Source organism: Corythoichthys intestinalis, chromosome 3 (assembly GCF_030265065.1).
Source record: "Corythoichthys intestinalis isolate RoL2023-P3 chromosome 3, ASM3026506v1, whole genome shotgun sequence".
NCBI lineage: Eukaryota > Metazoa > Chordata > Actinopteri > Syngnathiformes > Syngnathidae > Corythoichthys > Corythoichthys intestinalis.
In genome coordinates this window covers 51,731,184-51,750,526 of record NC_080397.1, presented here as the reverse complement: position 1 = coordinate 51,750,526, position 19,343 = coordinate 51,731,184, and the positions used below count along the sequence as shown (strand labels likewise).

Genomic DNA, 19,343 nt, shown 5'->3' with positions numbered 1-19,343 from the left:
GCTTAAAAATTAATTAATCATAATTCATCGCAATTCAAACCATCTATAAAATATGCCAAATTTTTCTGTAAATTATTGTTGGAATGGAAAGATAAGACACAAGACGGATATGTACATTCAACATACTGTACATAAGTACTGTATTTGTTTATTATAACAATAAATCAACAAGATGGCATTAACAGTATTACATTATTAACATTCTGTTAAAGTGATCCATGGATAGAAAGACTTCTAGTCCTTAAAAGATAAATTTTAGTACAAGTTATAGAAATTTTATATTAAAACCCCTCTTAATGTTTTCTTTTTAATAAAATTTGTAAAATTTTCAATCAAAAAATAAACTAGTAGCTCGCCATTGTTGATGTCAATAATTACTCATGGTGCTGAAACCTATAAAATCAGTCGCACCCAAGCGCCAGCAGAGGGTGACAAAACACCAAAAAACACAAATAACAAGTAGACATGACACTGTGCTGTCATTTTAATCTGTTTGAGCGGGGCATGCGCATTAAATGCGTCAAATATTTTAACGTGATTAATTTTAAAAAATTAATTACCGTCCCGTTAATGCGATAATTTTGACAGCCCTAAATATATTTTAAATAATGAATAAATGCACAGTTGAATTAACGTTAACAGTAGAAAACACATACAGTATAGGGGGGCTCTTATCTCTAAGCTGCTTCCTACTCGAGTTTTGCAGGTTAGTAAGTTCACACAGTTTAATGTTATGCTAACTGTGAAGCAGGTCGGACTTTCAGTAGCAAAATTAGTGGCGTGTTCCCCACCTCCACAACATTGACTTCTACTTACAGTGGCTGCTGCTGTGGCTGGCCGAAAAAAAATTTGAATATCCCTCGTCTTTGAAGGCGGTGGAGGAGGCGGCATGTTGACATGTATTTCTGTCGGGGTTGTGTGAGTGTGCGTGTTTGTTTCTTCTAGTCATCAGCTAAACAACGTGGCCATTATAATAAACACATAGGCCCTTTTAACGTGCTAATAAATATACAATTTAAAGTTTTCAGATGGTGGTCTTTGACCATGCTATCAAATTTAGTAAACCTCACTGTACTGTGGTTCATGATATTTCTAGTTTTGGCGAAGTGAAAAGGCGTAAATGTAAGTCCGAACATAATGAAAATACAGTAATACACTTAATAATAGAAGGGTCAATTCTATTCTTACGACATATGGGAAGACATTATAAATTATGATCATTAATAATGATCATAAATTATAATCATTATATAATTCAAATAAAGTTGCTTAAAAGTTGTTGGGGACAATTTGAGTATCCTGAAAAGTTGGTAGTGTTATGTCCCTACCGTCCCTATGCAAACCTACGCCCTTGATTTATAGAAATTCGGAATTTATCACCTTGAATTAGGTCATCTGCGTAGCAGAGATGACTCTTGGAGTACCCTGGCATTCCAGTCTGGAGGAAGCAAATAACCAATCACCCTGTAGTCGGAATTACGGACGCCTGAAAAACTAATCAGCGTAAAAGACCCATTAGTGCTGTTTGTTTGATGTATTTGTTTAAGATCTTCGCCTTGACAAAACATTTTACGACTATTAAAACCTCCAGTGGAAATGGGCGGGGGACTGGTGTTGGCGGTGGATTATCAATTTTCCGACAGAACATGAAGGCATCGTGCGACTCAGTCCGCGGTCATATGGTTGATGACGTCAACATGCGCGACGAAAAAAACTCCCGACGTCACATGAACATGTTCCGGGGTCGGCTAAAAGCCTAGTGGTGTCAGGCTCATCATCAGTATACCTCGCTGAGACATTGAGAACCAACTGGCTCATCTCAACTCTACAAGCTTGTATAACCAAACCCCGTTATTTCTTTAACATATCTTTTTGCGTACTTATGTTATTAGTTTACGCGCTAATGCTAACACCACTTGCTAACATAACAGGTGAACTTGGCCGGCTGTGACCCAATACCTGTCGCCAGTCTTCATTTTCACTAAGCGAGGAATAATTTACATCCGGACTGTGGCCATTCGTTCGCTCGGCCGGTTTTTGCCGCGTCGGGAAAGCTTCTTTGGATTTCTTCCCGGCTTGTGGCTTTCGAGGTCATCCGCGCACTTGGGCTCTTTATCTAACCCCCAGCAAGGAATGAAGAGCCTTCCGTACTTTTGCCGGGGAGAGGTCGTTCGAGGCTTCGGCAGAGGCAGCAAAGAACTCGGGATTCCCACAGGTACTCCTCATCTTTGCTTTTAACCGGCAAGACTTGACAGTTTAGTCTACGCTTTTTTTTACTAGACTAAACGGTTAGGTCCTTCATGGTTTGTTAGATTTTGTAACGTCTTCCATGGCAAAGGTCACTAAGCACAACAGAAATGAACAGATATTGCATGACATTCATATCAGATAGATCTTCAATATTGAAAAAATGCCTGAAAATTGCTACACTAAAAGGGTTACAATTTAATAAGGTGTCTTTTTCCACACAAAAACGATCATCCAGTCGGAAAAAACATTAACATTTTAGCATTAATCGTTTATTTTAAGCGAACCTTTTTTAACAAGAGCAGTGAGTGACGTCTTCACTGTGTCCTAGTAGACAGAATATCTAACATATTTAAAAATGCATGATTAACCCTTTTGTTTGTGGGGCAAGTGAGTATTATTAATAATTATTAACATTATTAATTTAAAATATATATACAGTAAATAACCACATAAAGACCTGACTTACATATACAATTGTGGCCCACAGGACTCAAGAAAATGTCAATAAAAACAGAAATATGGCCCCTAACTGGGTAGGAATTAGGGCTGAACGATTTTGGAAAAAACGTACTGCGACTTTGTGGGGCTTTGCGATATGTATTGTGATGTTAAAACTACAGGAATTTGGTTAAGATACTTTGGTTGACTCACCATGACCACATTGTATTCATATAATACCGTTGATTCCAGGCTAAGGGTGTTAATTTGGTTAGTTACTTTGGTTGACTCGCCATGACCTCATTGTATTCATATACCACCGTTGATTCCAGGCTAAGGGTGTAAATTTGTGAATGATGAAGATTGCTGTATATAAAAGGCAGAGGTAGGTAGTAACGCCTTAAATTTACTCTGTTAAATTTACTTAAGTAACTTTTTGAGAAAAATGTACTTTTTGACTTTCTTTGAGTAGATTCGTGAAGAAACACTACCCTAACTCCCGTACTTTGGGCTACACTAGAGTCATTACATTTTCCCTCTTAATTCTACATATTGACTTTATTTTTATCAGAGATAGCAACAGTAGCTCCACTAGTTTCACTAATGGGATGTCACAACAATGATCAAATAACTCCCATTATACCAGACTCAAGATTTGCTGCCGTTTTTCTATCACGCCAGCCTGTTCAATCACGTCGTCTTTAAAGCACCGTAAAACATTAAGTATTTGCCCTATGTGCTGAGAAAAAAATACCATATTTAAAATAAAAAAAAAACAAAACAAACAAAAAAAAACATTGTAAGCAGTTACTCACAATGTGAGTGTGTACTTGAGTATTCTTTGGACCAAATACTTTTTTACTTTTACTTGAGTACATTTTTTGGATGATGACCACTTTAACTTGAGTAATATTATTTTGAAGTAACACTACTCTTACTTGAGTACAGTTTTTGGCTACTCTACCCAGCTTTGATAAATAGGATCCAGGAGGCCATGTGTCTGCACACTTGCTGCTTTTATAAAGCAAAAAAAACAATTGCACGTCCTGCGATAGGACTATTGCGCATGCGCATATTGCGATGGCGATGTTCAAACGATATATTGTGCAGTAGGGGTGTGACAATATCGAAATGGTGATATATCGTGATACTTTGTATCCCAAAAGGTTATCGATATGCTCCTGCCAAGAATCGAGATATCGTTTTAAAAAGGTGTCACTGTTTAAAAAAAAAAAAAAAAGAAAGAAAGAAAAGAACAAGCAAGTTGCTACCAAAATCTTCCACCATAATAGTGTCTCAACTATAAGGCTGCATTGATGGTGCTCGACACCCAATCATTTAGACTGGAAACGTTTGTTCATTTGAAACCGGAGCATTTACAGTTATTCTGTTCGATTTTCAGGGCATTTACAGGTCACTCGCTGTTCATTTTGGGACATTTACAGGTCATTTCCTGTTGAGTTTGAGTCCCTGCCTATTGATTCCGGTGATTCCTAGTTCACTTCCTGTTCTGTTACTCAAAATAAACAAGAAGTGACCCATAAAATGCCCCAAAATCAACAGGAAGTAACTGAAAATCAACAGGTAAATGACCTTAAATGGCCCAAAATTACCCCATTGCCTGGCATTGGCTGTCACTGACTGCCATAGACGTTCAATCCGTTTGAAGTGGGAGGGATGGCAGAGAATGAACGAATGTTCATTCGCTGCCACCCTCCCACTTCAAATGGATTGGACGTCTACAAGTTATAAACTCATTCCAGTTCACAGCAGAAGCTTGTTTTTCTGTTCATTGGTTGTTTGTAGAATATCCTAGAATGATTTCCTGACCAATGTATCGATAATCATTGTATCGCCATATCGTCAGATCATCGTTATCATGAGCTTTGTATCACAAATTGTATCGTATCCTGAGGTACCAAGAGGTTCCCAATCCTATGTGCAGGCCTAGTAAGAATGACTGAATGCTCATATTTCAGTGCAATTGCATTCGCTGCTAGGCTCTCCCTGTCAAAAAAGAATTGGACGTCTGGCATTGTCACTGGTAGCCAGTGAGTAACCTATAAAAGTGAAGTCCATAAATCCACCACCTTTGTTCTCTTCCACGTTCCATGGGTGTTTTTATACTCGTGTCAATTTTTTCATAGACTTCACCAAGTTCTTGTTATGAAGTAATCAATTCTTCATCAAACAGTTTTAACCATTGCAATTTGTTTACAGTTGTTAATGACATTATGTGCGAACTGTGCATGTTTGTGTGTGCGCGCGGGTTTGTGTATTTGGCTGAGATTGCTATCTTGAAAATTGAGGTGCGTGTGAGCGTTTCCTTGTAGTTGCTGATTAACTTAGTTATCTATTTATTATTCGTGCTTACATAATGCCATTGGTAAACAATGCTGTCCTCATCGACTCGACTAAACAGTATTGTTGAGTCAATTTCTGTGCCCTCACTTTGTTTGCTATTATTATCATATAAATAAATGCAGGACCAGAGGTGGGCAAAGTTCTAGCCTGTGGGCCCCTTGCATTTTTTTCAATCAATTGTTAAACCTTTTGACAGACATCTCATGGAGAAGCAAAAGTAACTTTATGAAACCATTCTGTCACCTAGTGGCTAGTAGTGTTTTTTTAAGCCCTTTCTAGACCTCCAACAATTGGCAAACATTCTCCTCTTTCAATTTTAGCAAACTTCCCCGACTGTGTTGTGGAGCACCTACCGGCTGACATCAGCACGGGGATCTACTATGGATGGGCCTGCGTTGGCAACGGTGACGTGCACAAGATGGTGATGAGTATCGGCTGGAACCCATACTACAAGAACACCAAAAAGTCCATGGTAGGTACCAAATAGGCATGTCCCGATGCATATTTTTGGACCCAAGTCTGAGTCCCCTAATTTTGAGAATCTCCCGATACCAAGTCCCGAGCTGATACTGGGGGAAAAAAACAAGTTTTAAACATTTTACTCTCCCACTATGCCGTTTTCATAATGTGAATTGTTTTTAAAGAAGATTAATGTAAAAAAAAATGCTTGTCTTTATTAAATGCTTCATTGAGTGAGTCCCTCAAATCCACTCACGCTACTGAGAACAGCCTGTCACTTACACAATGAGTTGCCACAGCACATTACCGGTTGGAGGTGAGAATCTTTGGGCACCTAACGATTCGATTACGATCACGATTCAGAGGCTCCGATTCAATTATCAATCGATTATCGATGTACCACCCCCCCAACCCCCCAACCCCCCTTAATGTTTTGTACATTAGTTCCAAAATTTTTCAAAAATCCTCTCAGGCTAAACCAAATTACCATTTCAGTATCAAGTTATCAGTTAAAAACAATAAATAAAATACTTAAGTCCCCATTCTGTATCAGCAGCTTTAAACTACATTCAATTAATTTAATGTTGTGGATCAACCGTTAAATTTGTTAAAATTGCGCCCGTTATTCCATAATTTCCCTTCTGTCTACTTTCGACATGTCAAAGTTTTAAAAGTGTTTCATCATTTAAAGATCGATTAAAGTCAAGATTTTGTCGATTTATGAGTATTTTAGATAAAAAGTTAATTGGGTCCGCCACAAAGAACAGAGCCATCGAAAGAAGTCTATTGCTTTAAGATGGCAGCTGTTTACTAACGCCGGTAAGTCTGTCATTTCGCATCTAGTTCTCTATACATGTTCTAACACCGCCGTCGTCTGTCATTTCGCATCTATTTCTACAAATATGCGATATGCACCTTGGCCATATGTTTGTAGCCACTAGCAACTGGGCGTTGTTTGTAGCAGCTGTCGGCCGCAGTCAGGAATGATTGTTTTTTTTTATCTAGCGGCATGAGTTGAACATGATATTTACTCCTGGTCCGTTCCTCATTGCGTCCCGAAGACCGTGCTGTGTTTTAGTTCCGCTTTACCTGGTATAATTCAATAATTGGAATTTGGATGTTTGTGAATCGTTCTCGAATCTTCCACGGCCAAATCGCGAATAATCTCAGAATTGGAAATTTTGCACGCCTCTAATACTGCTAGCGCAAGCTCAACGGTGATTGACACATTTCGGCCCTTTGATGGAAGAGCTGCCAAGCTTATCTGACACGTTCAAAGCTGTCAATCATCGTTAACTTTAACCAGTTAATTCTCATGCACTGCTGACCAAGCAGGAGGGGGAGTGAGAGGCTGTACGAGCATGAAGCAGAAAAACATAAATATATATTTTTTTAGTTAAAACCCGGATCCTTTTCACCCAATTATGATCCTCTGAAAAAATGGTGCAATCGGCCCGATTTCCGATCACATGATTGGATCGGGACATCCCTAGTACCAAATAAAAACTGGCTAGTCAACGCCCATGCCTCGAGTATTCGTTTAGAGTGGCGTTGTAATGATTTGTTACAGTTACAGTATTTGCATTTAGTTTTATTGATTTCGATGGATACACTGCCCTCGAGTGGCAACAGTGAAGACAACATAACTTAGTTAACATGGTTGAATCCAGTTGCACCCTGTTAAGACCACCATAAGGTACTTGTTTGTTTGAGCTGATGTTTTTTAATGCATTCATAATTTAGCTGATAGGTATATTTAGCTGTTTTTTGTTGGAATATGTGTTTGAACGATTTGTTAAGAGCATTGTGTAAAAAAAGTTAGCATTTTATAGCATTTAAGCTTGCAGTCTTTTGCTATGCAAGTTAGCCAATTGTTCTTTCATTCAAGAAACATTGGTGAATTTTTTTGTATTCACATTTAATGCTCTTGTGAAAGTACAATCTTCACTAGCCTTTGTTTTACATCCCCTAAAATTTATTCTGCAACGCATTAAATGTTCCTAATCCGAGTACTCGGTTATTCGAAGTAACTAGTTAATAGATTAATCGACTACTAAAATAATTGATTGCTGCACACCTAGCAGGGTCCCACATTATTAAGTCACTGACTAAGAGTCAGACACACATTGACGCATGAAGAGCAGGCATTAATGCCAACCAGTTTAGACCATTCCAGATGGCTAGACGGGACATTAAGTTCCAATTTAGCCTAAAGCTAAGATTGCCAATTAGAGTTGGTGGCACAGTGGGATGTCTGGAGCGCCACGCTTTTGCCAACACGTGTGTACGTCTGTTGTCCTAGGAGACCCATGTGATCCACAAGTTCAAAGAAGACTTCTATGGAGAGACACTCAGCGTGGTCATGGTGGGTTACATCCGTCCGGAGAGAAGCTACGACTCACTGGGTAAACCCTCACATACGCACGCACACACAGACATAAATAGTGTATAAAGCACATTACGTTTTCAGAGTAATGATAAAAAAAAGCAGAAGAAATCATCAGTAGTTTACTTGTTTCAGTAAAACAAAGAGTTCAGTTTTAAACCAGAACGCACAACCTCTAAGGGAAATAGGAACACGTTTTTCACACAAATTTTCCCCCTAATTTCTGTGGTCTAATTCCTGTGGTCTTTTTAATTCGTTTTACGCATACCACTCTTTTTGCGTGAAATGAAAATAATCCGCTCAAATGTGTTTTTCCCTCACATAACGATGGCTTGAAGCACCGTCATCCATTTTGTTTTTACAGATTGTCAAAGAATATTGTTAGAGAAATCTTCTCGTCTTCCATGTACACTGTTAAATTAAATGAAATGAAATTAAAGCAAGTTAAATTTCCTTGTTTGCAGTGTAAATCTACTTGAAATAAGTGAAATTATCTGCCACTGCTTCAAGTAAATTTTACTCGCGTAGATTTCTTGAAATATGAAAGTTATCTGAAAATAAGATTAACAGATTTATTTTAAGCAAAAATGAGTATATTTAATCCTTAAAAAGCTTGTTTGTCAGAAATGTTCTTGATATTGTTCAAAACAATCTTTCAAAGCAAACCTTTCTTGGTGTGTGGCTGTGCGTACGTGTGTGTGTACTACAGCTGTTTTCCCATAATATTCACTATAGTCTATAGATTTCCCCTTCATTTAGACCCACATTGACTATTGTGCAGTTAGTTCTTTGTCTGCTTTAATTTAATATATCCTGCCAAGTGATCCCCACTGGTAAACGCAGCTTTGATTGATACTTTGAAGTTTGAAGGAGTGTGCCATGTTTGGGTAACGATTTAACCTAAATTTTAGAGGCATCATTCTACATTGCAAAAATACACTTCTTTAAAACTAGTCAAATTCCTTTGTTTTCAGTGTAAATCTACTAGATTATCTACCAGTGCTTCAAGTAAAATTTACTCACTTAGATTTGTTAACATAAGCTTATTTTCAGCTAGCTATCTTTCTTAAGACTTATTCTAAGCAATAAATTAGTATATTTAATCTTTAAAAAAAAAAAAAAAGCTTATCCATCAGAAAGTTTTTTTATTCTACAATATATAATATTGTTCAAAATGTTATTTGAAAGCAAATGATTCTTGTTTTAGGTGAAAAATGACCTTTTAGATGTATGAGCTTAATAAGAACAAATAGTATTTACAATTTAATCGGAGGTGTTAATCTATTAAATGGTCTTTAACACTAAAGACAAGATAGAGAAATTTATTTGACGAAGAATAAACTGATTAAGATGTTACAAATTTGCAGTGTGTACATGAAATCGCATTACATTGATTTATTGCGCACTGCAAAAACAAAGATCCTTAAAACTAGTGAAATGCCCTAGTTTTCAGTGTAAATTTACTAGAAATAAGTTATCTGCCAGCGCTTCAAGTAAATTTTACTCGGATTCCTCAATATTAACAAAAAGGCTTGTCAGCAGTGTTCTTAATTGAAGAATAGATATGGTTCAAAAGGCTTATCAGAAATGTTCTTAATTCAAGAATAGATATTGTTCAGAATACTATTTGAAAGCAAATCTTACTTGATTTAGGTGAAAAATTACAATGTTTGGTCTTTCGGCAACATATGCGCTTAAGAACAAATAGCAATATTTACTTCAAGTAAGTGGAATAATCTGACATATTAATCTGTTAACTAGTCTTCAACACTCAAAACAAGATGGAGAATATTACTTACTAGTTGATTTTATTTATTTATTTTTTCATCACAGATAATTGTTTTAGGTTGTTTTAATTCCCTACAACAAACAATACAACAAAAAAATGACTAGATTTAAGAAAAATATGATTAAGACGTTATAAATTTGCAATGTTCTCGACATGAGAACTTGACTCTGATATCTTTTCATCAGTGCTGTCGGTTGGAATCCTCACATAGCTCTAAAATGAGTTTTCAGGGAATGGGGGAAAAAAGAAAAAGATACATTTTTGTTTGATGTAACTAACTTCAAATCCTTCAAGTTGCCTTTGTGTTATTTTGCAACCATGCATCGACGTCACACCACCACACCAAAGTCATGTTGACTTGTCTGATTTAAAAAAAACAACAACAACAACAAAGGCCTCTTTATTACTATTGAATATAATAGACTAGTACACATCAAAGTGTGTGCTCACTCCACACAACCCCTTCCACCAGTTAAAAAGCCTTTTTTAATACTTCACCAAAGAAAACAACATGCATCTATTTCCAAATGCTCTTTGATCTATACTTATATATTGTGTATATAGAACTTTGTGTGTTTGTGTGTCCGCTCCCCATGGACTTAAAAAAGGTTGTGCGGATTTTGACAAAATTTTACACAGTTGTACAGTGGTACCTCTACGTACGAAGTTAAATTCGTTCCAAGACATTGTTTGTAAGTCGAAATGGTCGCATGTCAAGCAGGATTTTCCCATAAGAATACATTATAATTCCATTAATTCGTTCCACAGCCCAAAACCCTACACTAAATCTGGTAAAAATACCAGGTTGTTTGCATGTTGCGTGTTTTAGATCCCCCTGGTGGCGAGTTGCAATTTGTTGTTTTTCTGATCAGGCATTTTTTGGCCACCTCAAGGAAGCTAAGACCTACGTTCTCATAGAAAGAAAGTAAAAAGGCAACGCGTTGATGAAGAGAAAGTTTTGGTCTGATAAATTGGGGACGAGCTTCATTATTGTTCTAACCTCATTATTGTTCGAAACGGACTATCTGCAGTGCTTTTTTTTTTTACAAAATCCATAATAAATACTGCTGTTTCTTTTGCAAAAAGCAATTACAAGAGCAAAACAAACACATTCTGTATTTTGCGTAGTGTACCTGAATGCATCGCTGGGCTGACAGCAGAGTGAGAGTGTTGCCTGGCACGGCCAGACTGTTCTTCCTGTATTTTTCAAACACTGTGAGACTAGTCTCAGACCCGTTAACTGCCTGTCGAGCAAGCACAAAATAAACCGTCAAATCAGATTCGTTTATTTGCGGGACGTGTTCTTGACGAGCAACGTCACTCTTCCGCGTCGGAAGTCATCTCCACAACAGCACAGATGACGAACAGGAGAGCCGAGAATACAGTGCCCTCCATAATTATTGGCACCCCTGAAAAAGATGTGTTTTTTTAGCTTCTAATATTTTTTTAATTTCAAATAATATGGGACCTTAATGGAAAAAAAGAGAAAAATCCAACCTTCAATACAAGTGCATTCATTCAGTGGGGAAAAAAATCCCACATAAAGCAAAAATTATTTGACATCAAATAATGTGTGTCACAATTATTAGCACCCCTGGTGTTAATACTTTGTACAACCCCCTTTTGCCAAAAAAAACAGCACCTAATCTTCTCCTATAATGTTTCACAAGCTTGATTTTGTGTCTGGTGAACCATTTCTGTGTAGATTTGGCCATATGTTTAGGGTCATTGTCTTGCTGAAAGACCCAGTGACGACCCATCTTCAGCTTTCGGGCAGAGGGCAACAGAATTTGACTTAAAATGTCCTGGTATTTCAAAGCATTCATGATGCCGTGCACCCTAACAAGGTTCCCAGGGCCTTTGGAAGCGAAACAGCCCCCCAGCATCACTGACCCACCCCTATACTTCACAGTGGGTATGAGGTGCTTTTCAGCATGCGCATCTTTCGTGGCACGCCAGACCCACTTATAGTGTTTGTTGCTCAATCTTGGTCTCACACAAAAATACAGCCTGGGACCGTGTGCTTTGGTCAGATGAGGGCAAATATAATCGAATATTCTACTGACAATTACCGTATTGGCCCAAATATAAGACGGTGTTTTTTGCATTGAAATAAGACTGAAAAAGAGGGATCGTCTTATATTCACGGTCTAGACATTATACCCATTCACAACACTAGATGGTGCCAGATATCATTAAAGCGATGTTCTGTCATGACAGATCTCAGCTACTCTCCCCATTCACGGCTCTAGATGGCGCCAGATATCATTGAAGCAATGTTCTGTCATGACAGATCCCAGCTACTCTCTTTGTGTCAAGCTATTTTTAAGTTCTAGTTATGTATTAAGTTAGTCTAAATTGTGAGTCATGATAGGATTTTTAGTTTTTGCAGTGATCAAAATAAATGCTGTATTCCAGCACATTAGGCACTTGTGCTACTTGTTTTACCCGTCAATGACTACTGAGCTAAAATTGATAGTTAGCTTTATTATGTTTTTTTTTGTACACCCTCATTACTCTACAGTGCTGTTTTTTTTGTTTTTTTGTTTTTTTTAATAGATTAAAGCAGGCATGTCCAAAGTCCGGCCCGGGGGCCAAATGCGGCCCGTGGTCAAATTTCATCCAGCCCCCAGCCTCTGTCATAAAATCAATAATGTCTGGCCCGCACACAGACTTATTAAATTGGTCTGCAGTACTGCAACCAGCATATGAAGTAGCTTACACACGAAATGCTGCTCCTCATTTACCCACTAAAAGGCTGCCTGTTAAGTATATCACATTTGATACACCTAAAATTGAATTATTTTGAGACTAATTTAGAATTTTGACATTTCTTTTTGAAAAAAAAATGATGGATGCAAGTCAACACATGCATCTGCAGGTTCCATGAGAAAAAAAAAACATGATTTAGCATGGGTTATAGATATTAGAGCGCTTATTACCGTATTTTTCGGACTACAAGTCGCTCCTGAGTATAAGTCGATCCAGCCATAAAATGCCCAACGAAGAGAAAAAAAACATATACAAGTCGAATTTTTGGGGGGAATTTACTTGATAAAATCCAACACATAGAACAGACATGTCATCTTGAAAGTCAATTTAATATAAAAATACAATAGAGAACAACATGCTAAATAAATGTACAGTGTATGAACAACGAAATGTGAATATACTGTCCTACATTACGGCTCGGCCCTGGCTATACAGCGAACTCCCAAAAGACAATGCTGGACGTCCGTATAATTTGCTGAATCAATTTGGTCCTCGATAGAAAACAGGTTTGCATCAACGTAAATAAATGATACATAGGTACTATTAGTAATAAGTAACAGGTTAGCATGCGTTCGCTATCATTAGCACATCGTTCAAACAACCACACAACTGGCTCTAAGTATCCGATCGTGGGTGGAAAACACACAACAACAACAGAAAAGATGATACACGCAGGCGTTGCCTCTGTAGAGATGATTTAAAAGCATAAACAATGAAAGTAGGTTCGCAGCCGTCTATGCTCTTTTGCTAACTCGCCCACACTCACTCACTTACTCACTCAGAGCTACGTAGCTGTCCGTCTTCTTCTGGCGTGTGAGCACTCTTCATCACATAAACAAGTGCGAGTGTGCCCTCATGTGGGCGTGAAAGCGCCACAAACTAAATGCATCCATTTCAAGATAAAAAAGTCAATAATACAATTGAACATACACTGCCAAAGGCAGAACGCGAACGTGGCCATAGCTATAAAGAGTTATTCAGATAACTATAGCATAAGAACATGCTAACAACTTTACAAAACCATCAGTGTCACTGCAAAACACCAAAATAACATGTCAAATTATATCATAATGTGTTAATAATTCCACACATAAGTCGCTCCTGAGTATAAGTCGCACCCCCAGCCAAAATATGAAAAAAACCGCGACTTATAGTCCGAAAAATACGGTACACATATTCATTTTGACTTTTCTTTTTACAAATTTGAAAAAAAGGTTTCATTAGGACCTTATTTTTCAGATTTTGGGATTCTCTGATAATTGCTTCACGTTGCAGTTATTTAAGGGCTAAACAACATTACCCCGTATGACTCATTACTTTCATTTTCTAAAATAGCGAAAATCAACAAAAAAAGAAAGTTGACTGTGACGGCCGACGCTTCAAAGACAGGTGGAAATTGGACTATTTCTTCACTAAAATACGCAACAACTGTGTCTGTCTCATTTGCAAAGAGACAGTCGCTGTTTTTAAAGATTTCAATGTAAGGCAATATCACCAAACAACACTATCTGACGTGTACGACAAGATTACAGGGAAGATACGCAGCGAGAAATTGAAGCAACTTGAAGCTTGTTTGATTTCACAGCAGCAGTATTTCGCAAATGCACCAGGGGGTCGAAAGAGAAGGCTACAAAGGCTAGTTGCAAGATTGTTGAAATTATTAATAAAAAAAAAAATAATAATAATAATAAAGCAAATGTGCCACACTGAATGGCTTGCTAAAATTTGCTTAAATATATTGTTCTACGTAAAGGACGTCAGCCAAGGTCGGCCCCCCACATTTTTACCACACCAAATCTGGCCCCCTTTGCAAAAAGTTTGGACACCTCTGGATTAAAGCCTGTATGAAAGACACGTTAGCCACGCATCGACAGTAATCATAATTAATAGAAACCTATGCCTCCGCAGGGCTAACGTTACGTTAGCAAGGTACAGTAACATTAAGCTTATTTATTACTATGTTAACTTAATTTTACCTTGTCCCGAGTATTGCTCCTCCGCTTTTGGAGTAAACGGGGTGCCTTCGGTATAACGGGGGCTAGGCAGGCAGGTCGCGCGGTGGCGCCTGGCTATAGTTTCAGGGGCGGTCGCGGGTTGCCGAGGCCGGGCGGGGTAATGTTATGCAAGCGCTGTCTTAACGTGAACACATGAATCTGTGTTCGTCTTGGTCTCCAGCTTGAAATGCTTCCTCACTTTTGTCATTTTTTACTTTTTCTTGGTGCCTTTATCTTCGCTTTCGTCGGCTTCTTCGTCGTTTCCTCTGTATTCATGCGTGGTTGAAATCAAATATATCCGCCGCCTCTATCGTCTTCCCTTACGCACGTGACGTCAGCGCATTGGGCCGCATTAAAAGTAGTCCGGACAAAACGTCATTCTTAGAGCTGGCAAAATTAAACCATTCCTCGAGGCGGAGAAAATTCTTCGATCAATTTTTAAAATAATAACTCGAATTATTCGAGTATTTGTTTCAACTCGAATTAAAAAGGAATTTCCTTGACTAAATTCATTTTAATTATAATCTATTACCATAGGGAACAAGACATTTGTTGGATTTTCTCTGATAGCTGGTTCGAATTAATTTTTTTTAAATCTGTTTTTCCTCTATTACATTTTTATTTAACTAGAAGAACTGTGTTTTACTTAACATTTGTTTCCAAAAAATATCAACATACAATGAAATATGAAACTGGCATATTTAACATTGTTTACACAAATGGTGTGGCTAGTAGTCTGCATGTAGTTAAGCTGTGAAGAAATATATATTTATGTAATACGAGAATAACTGAACAGTTTTGGCTTCTGCACCCAAAAATGAGTTAAAAACAGCTGTTAAACCTAAAACAATAGAATCTTTATATTAGTAAAATCTCGGAAGATTTTTTTTCCTCCCAATAAATGTTATTTAAACATTACCAAGAATCCGTTAAAAAAAGTTTTTTTTAATCTAAAATTATATTTTTAAAATGCCATTTATTTTGGGTTCTGATCATCATGTCCTCATGTCCTAGTGATGTTTCACGGCACAGTGGCATCCGTGTCAAGGGCCTTTACAATTTCAGTTTCGGTCAACAACAGATGGCCGTATTTGCATTAAAATGGCGCCATACCCCCTTATAATATAAATGAAAATTCTAGAATTGTTCTTCTACAAACTTCATAATAATCAGAATTCCGCGTTTAGACAGGTGCCGGTTGGTACATAAAAAATATTTAGCATTTAGTTCCAATTGAAGCTGACTTTCATTGCTCATTTGGAGAACTGAGAAAGAAAACAGGCACAAATAAATTATTTTACTAAAGTAGACATGTTATACCCCACCCATCAGAACAAAAAAATCAATACAAAGTCTGAGGGGGGCAAAACTATTTAAAAATAAATAAATAAATAAAAAAGCTATTTTCTTTGCCTGAGAATACCTGAACATTTGTCTGTCTGGCGATTTACTTTCAGAGGCACTGATCGCTGCCATCAACAACGACATCTCGGAAGCCAAGGTCCAGCTCGATCGACCCGAGCACCTCAAGCTGCGGGATGACAACTTCTTCACTAGCTATTCCGCTTCCTCTTCCACGGGCTCCTCCTCTCCTTCCTCTGCCCCACAGACGTTCATCAACGGACACTGACACCGAGCGCCTCGTACGGCATGACTGTTGCCGTGGCGACGCCTAACTGAAACGGCAACTTTAATTTGGATTCTTTTGTATTATTTCCAGTATGCTCTAATTGTGTATGCTCTTTCGTTCTCTCTCACATGCATACATAAGCCAACAAATGTTAACAGTAAGTCAGGCAGGTTCAGTGTGTGTCAAATGACACTATGCAAAGTCATTCATATACGCAGACAAGCTCGAAGCACTATCTTTTGCATTTCCATTAGGTTTTCCCTTTGGTGGTCGTAACATTGGTCTTGGTAAGTGGTTTAAGTTGCCTGTTTTGCATGCCAGCTTTATGGTTTGGCAAACGTCGACGTCAAAACAATTGGGTCGCAAAATCACAACTGTAAAATTGGGTTCGAAAGCGACGTTCAATACAAATAAAACGTTTGTGTTCTTCTTAAACTACAACTTTATTTTCCACTGAACGTATTGAAAAGTTTTTGTTTTGTCATGAAGCTTTTTTTTTTTTGCAACAAAATGACAATTTTCATTTCCAAAATTATTTTTGATAAAAAAAATATTTTTCCCCACTTAACACTCAGATGTGGTCCAAGTTGATGTCCAAAAAAGGACATTATTTTCTTTTACAAAAACCTCTGATAGTCATGTATCCTGGTGTACAAAATTAATTCATTCAAAATTTATCAAAATTCAATAAATATTTTTTCCCGTATAGTTTTTCCATTTAGATTTATTTTCACTTTTTTTTTCAACCCCTGGATTTGTTTTCTTGTAAATTTATTTTCAAATTTTTATTCAAATAAATTATTTGGAGATATTATTATAAAATTACATTATTTTGAAACATTCCTGTTTTTTTCTACAAACACGAATATGATTTTTAAAAAAAACACATTAAACAGATTTTTCTCATGATTAATTTTACATGACATTTAACCTAATTCCGTAGTCTTCACTTTTCATTGCATGTGTTTGTTTCCTGAAATTGCAAATTATTCAGATTAAATCAACATTAAACATTCAAATTCAATCGCATTTATCTCCCCTTGTGGATTTACCCCATACGAGCAAGGGGTTAAAAAAACAACTGCTTACCAAAGGCCACTGTTACGTCAAAGCTGAAACTAAAAACACTTCGTTCAGTTCAGCCAGTAACCTGAACTCTTCTATCTTCATAGCCCAGGATCGTGAAACATTGATGGAAGCTCAAAAGTCCTTCACTCAGCAGACACATCATTTTGCCACTCAATCACAGAATTGTTTTCTGTGTTCTACTGGGGGGATAAATTATAAAATATATAGATATATGTGTACAAATTACTTGTGAATAAGAGATTCATTTTGTGATGTTGAGATTTTGCGCTCTTGTCGGCTTGTTTTTTGAAAAAAACGTTTTGTATTAAAAAAACTGGAAGCATTATAATTATGTTGAAATAGAAACGCTGCCCTCCATCTGTTTCGTATTTCGTTCAATAAATCTGCTAAAATAACTATAAAAAAAGTGTCTTTATTCATTTAAAAAAATCATTTTTAGAGACAGATCACTGTTGTACACAGTATACTTGCTATATGTGTGTATTTTTAAGGTGGGGGGGTTGTCGTGTAAATTAGAATTCTATTCAAGGGGAAAATGCACAACTGTGCGGATCATTAAAACAAATACCATAATCTATTTCACCCCTTATAATATGACAATACTTTTTAGAATTAGAAAATTTATTTTTTTCCCCCCTTGTAGTTACTTCGGCTACCCAATAATATTGGACAACTAATTTTTACTCTAATATACTTTCTATATTCCAGGTAAAATTGTGACTTTCCACCTTAAATTGACTATTTTCAAATAAAATGTCTTTTTCATCAGCCACGATTTTGTGTAGCACTGTATATAGTGGTTTAAGATTTTTTTTTTTTTTTTAATTAAAACTTAATTTTTAAATAATTTGGAATATTTTTTTATTACTAATGTCCTTTTGTGTTTTTTTTATTTTTCTTTTATTACTCTTTAAATTAGGGCTGTCAAAATTATCGCGTTAACAGGCGGTAATGAATTTTTCAAATTAATTACGTTAAAAATTTTTGACACAATTAACGCACATGCCCTTGCCTGGTACACCAGAGACAACGCTGTTCCAGCTATTGAGTCTGGCCACCATTCCCACGGATACAATTTCCAGGGCGGAGCAAGCCACAGCAAACAGACAGCAGAGTGGACCAATCAGCGACGGGCAGACGTGATGTTATTAACTGACGACGGAAGCACGAGGGACTTGTGCGCGGACGTAAACATACGAAGAGCGGAGTTTATTCAACTTGGCTAGCGCGAGACAGACTATTGTCAATGACTCGTGTCGATGTGTTTTTAGTAATTTAAAACATGTTCTCGGTTATCCCGTTGACCATCTGTGTTGTGGAGACGACTTTCGAAGCGCAAGAGTGACGTTGCTCGTGAAGAACACGTCACGCAAATAAACGAATCTGATTTGTCGATTGATTTTGTACCTGCTCGAAAAGGCCGTGAATGGGATGGTTCCCAGACTATTTCTCTCAGTGTTTGAAAAATACAGGGAGAATAGTTTGGCAGAGCCAGGCAACACATGCCCCACTCAAACAGATTAAAATGACAGCACAGTGAAATGGCATCTTGTTAATTGTGTTTTTTGGAGTTTTGTCGCCCTCTGCTGGGTGCGACTGATTTTATAGGCTTCAGCACCCATGAGCATTGTGTAAGTAATAATTGACATCAACAATGGCGGGCTACTAGTTTATTTTTTGATTGAAAATTATACAAATTTTATTAAAACGAAAACATTAAGAGGGGTTTTAATATAACATTTCAATAACTTGTGGTAACATTTATCTTTTAAGAACTACAAGTCCTTCTATCCATGGATCGCTTTAACAGAAAGTTAATGTTAATGCCTTCTTGTTGATTTATTGTTATAATAAACAAATACAGTACTTATGTACCGTATGTCGAATGTATATATCCATCTTGTGTCTTATCTTTCCATTCCAACAATAATTTACAGAAAAATATGGCATATTTTATAGATGGTTTGAATTGCGATTAATTTTTAAGCTGTAATTAACTCGATTTAAAATTTCAATCATTTGACACCCCTACTTTAAATCATTTTTTAATGGGTCCTTCAATTCATTCATTCAAAATTATTTATTATAGTTTTTGATTGACAATAGCAAAAAAACGTGTTGGCAACACTAATACTACAACTGGATGTCAAATGTGGGCCGTAAAAAAATGTC

At 37.0% G+C, this 19,343-nt stretch overlaps 1 protein-coding gene across 1 annotated transcript; it reads left to right on the top strand.

Moving 5' to 3' along the window:
- Positions 1-1,679: 1,679 nt before the first annotated feature.
- rfk (riboflavin kinase) lies at positions 1,680-17,577 on the top strand. Its single transcript, XM_057832205.1, has 5 exons — positions 1,680-1,835; positions 2,128-2,215; positions 5,373-5,524; positions 7,814-7,916; positions 15,910-17,577. The coding sequence occupies exons 2-5, from the start codon at positions 2,134-2,136 to the stop codon at positions 16,080-16,082; spliced, it is 510 nt and encodes a 169-aa protein (XP_057688188.1). The 5' UTR covers positions 1,680-1,835; positions 2,128-2,133; the 3' UTR covers positions 16,083-17,577.
- Positions 17,578-19,343: the final 1,766 nt, after the last annotated feature.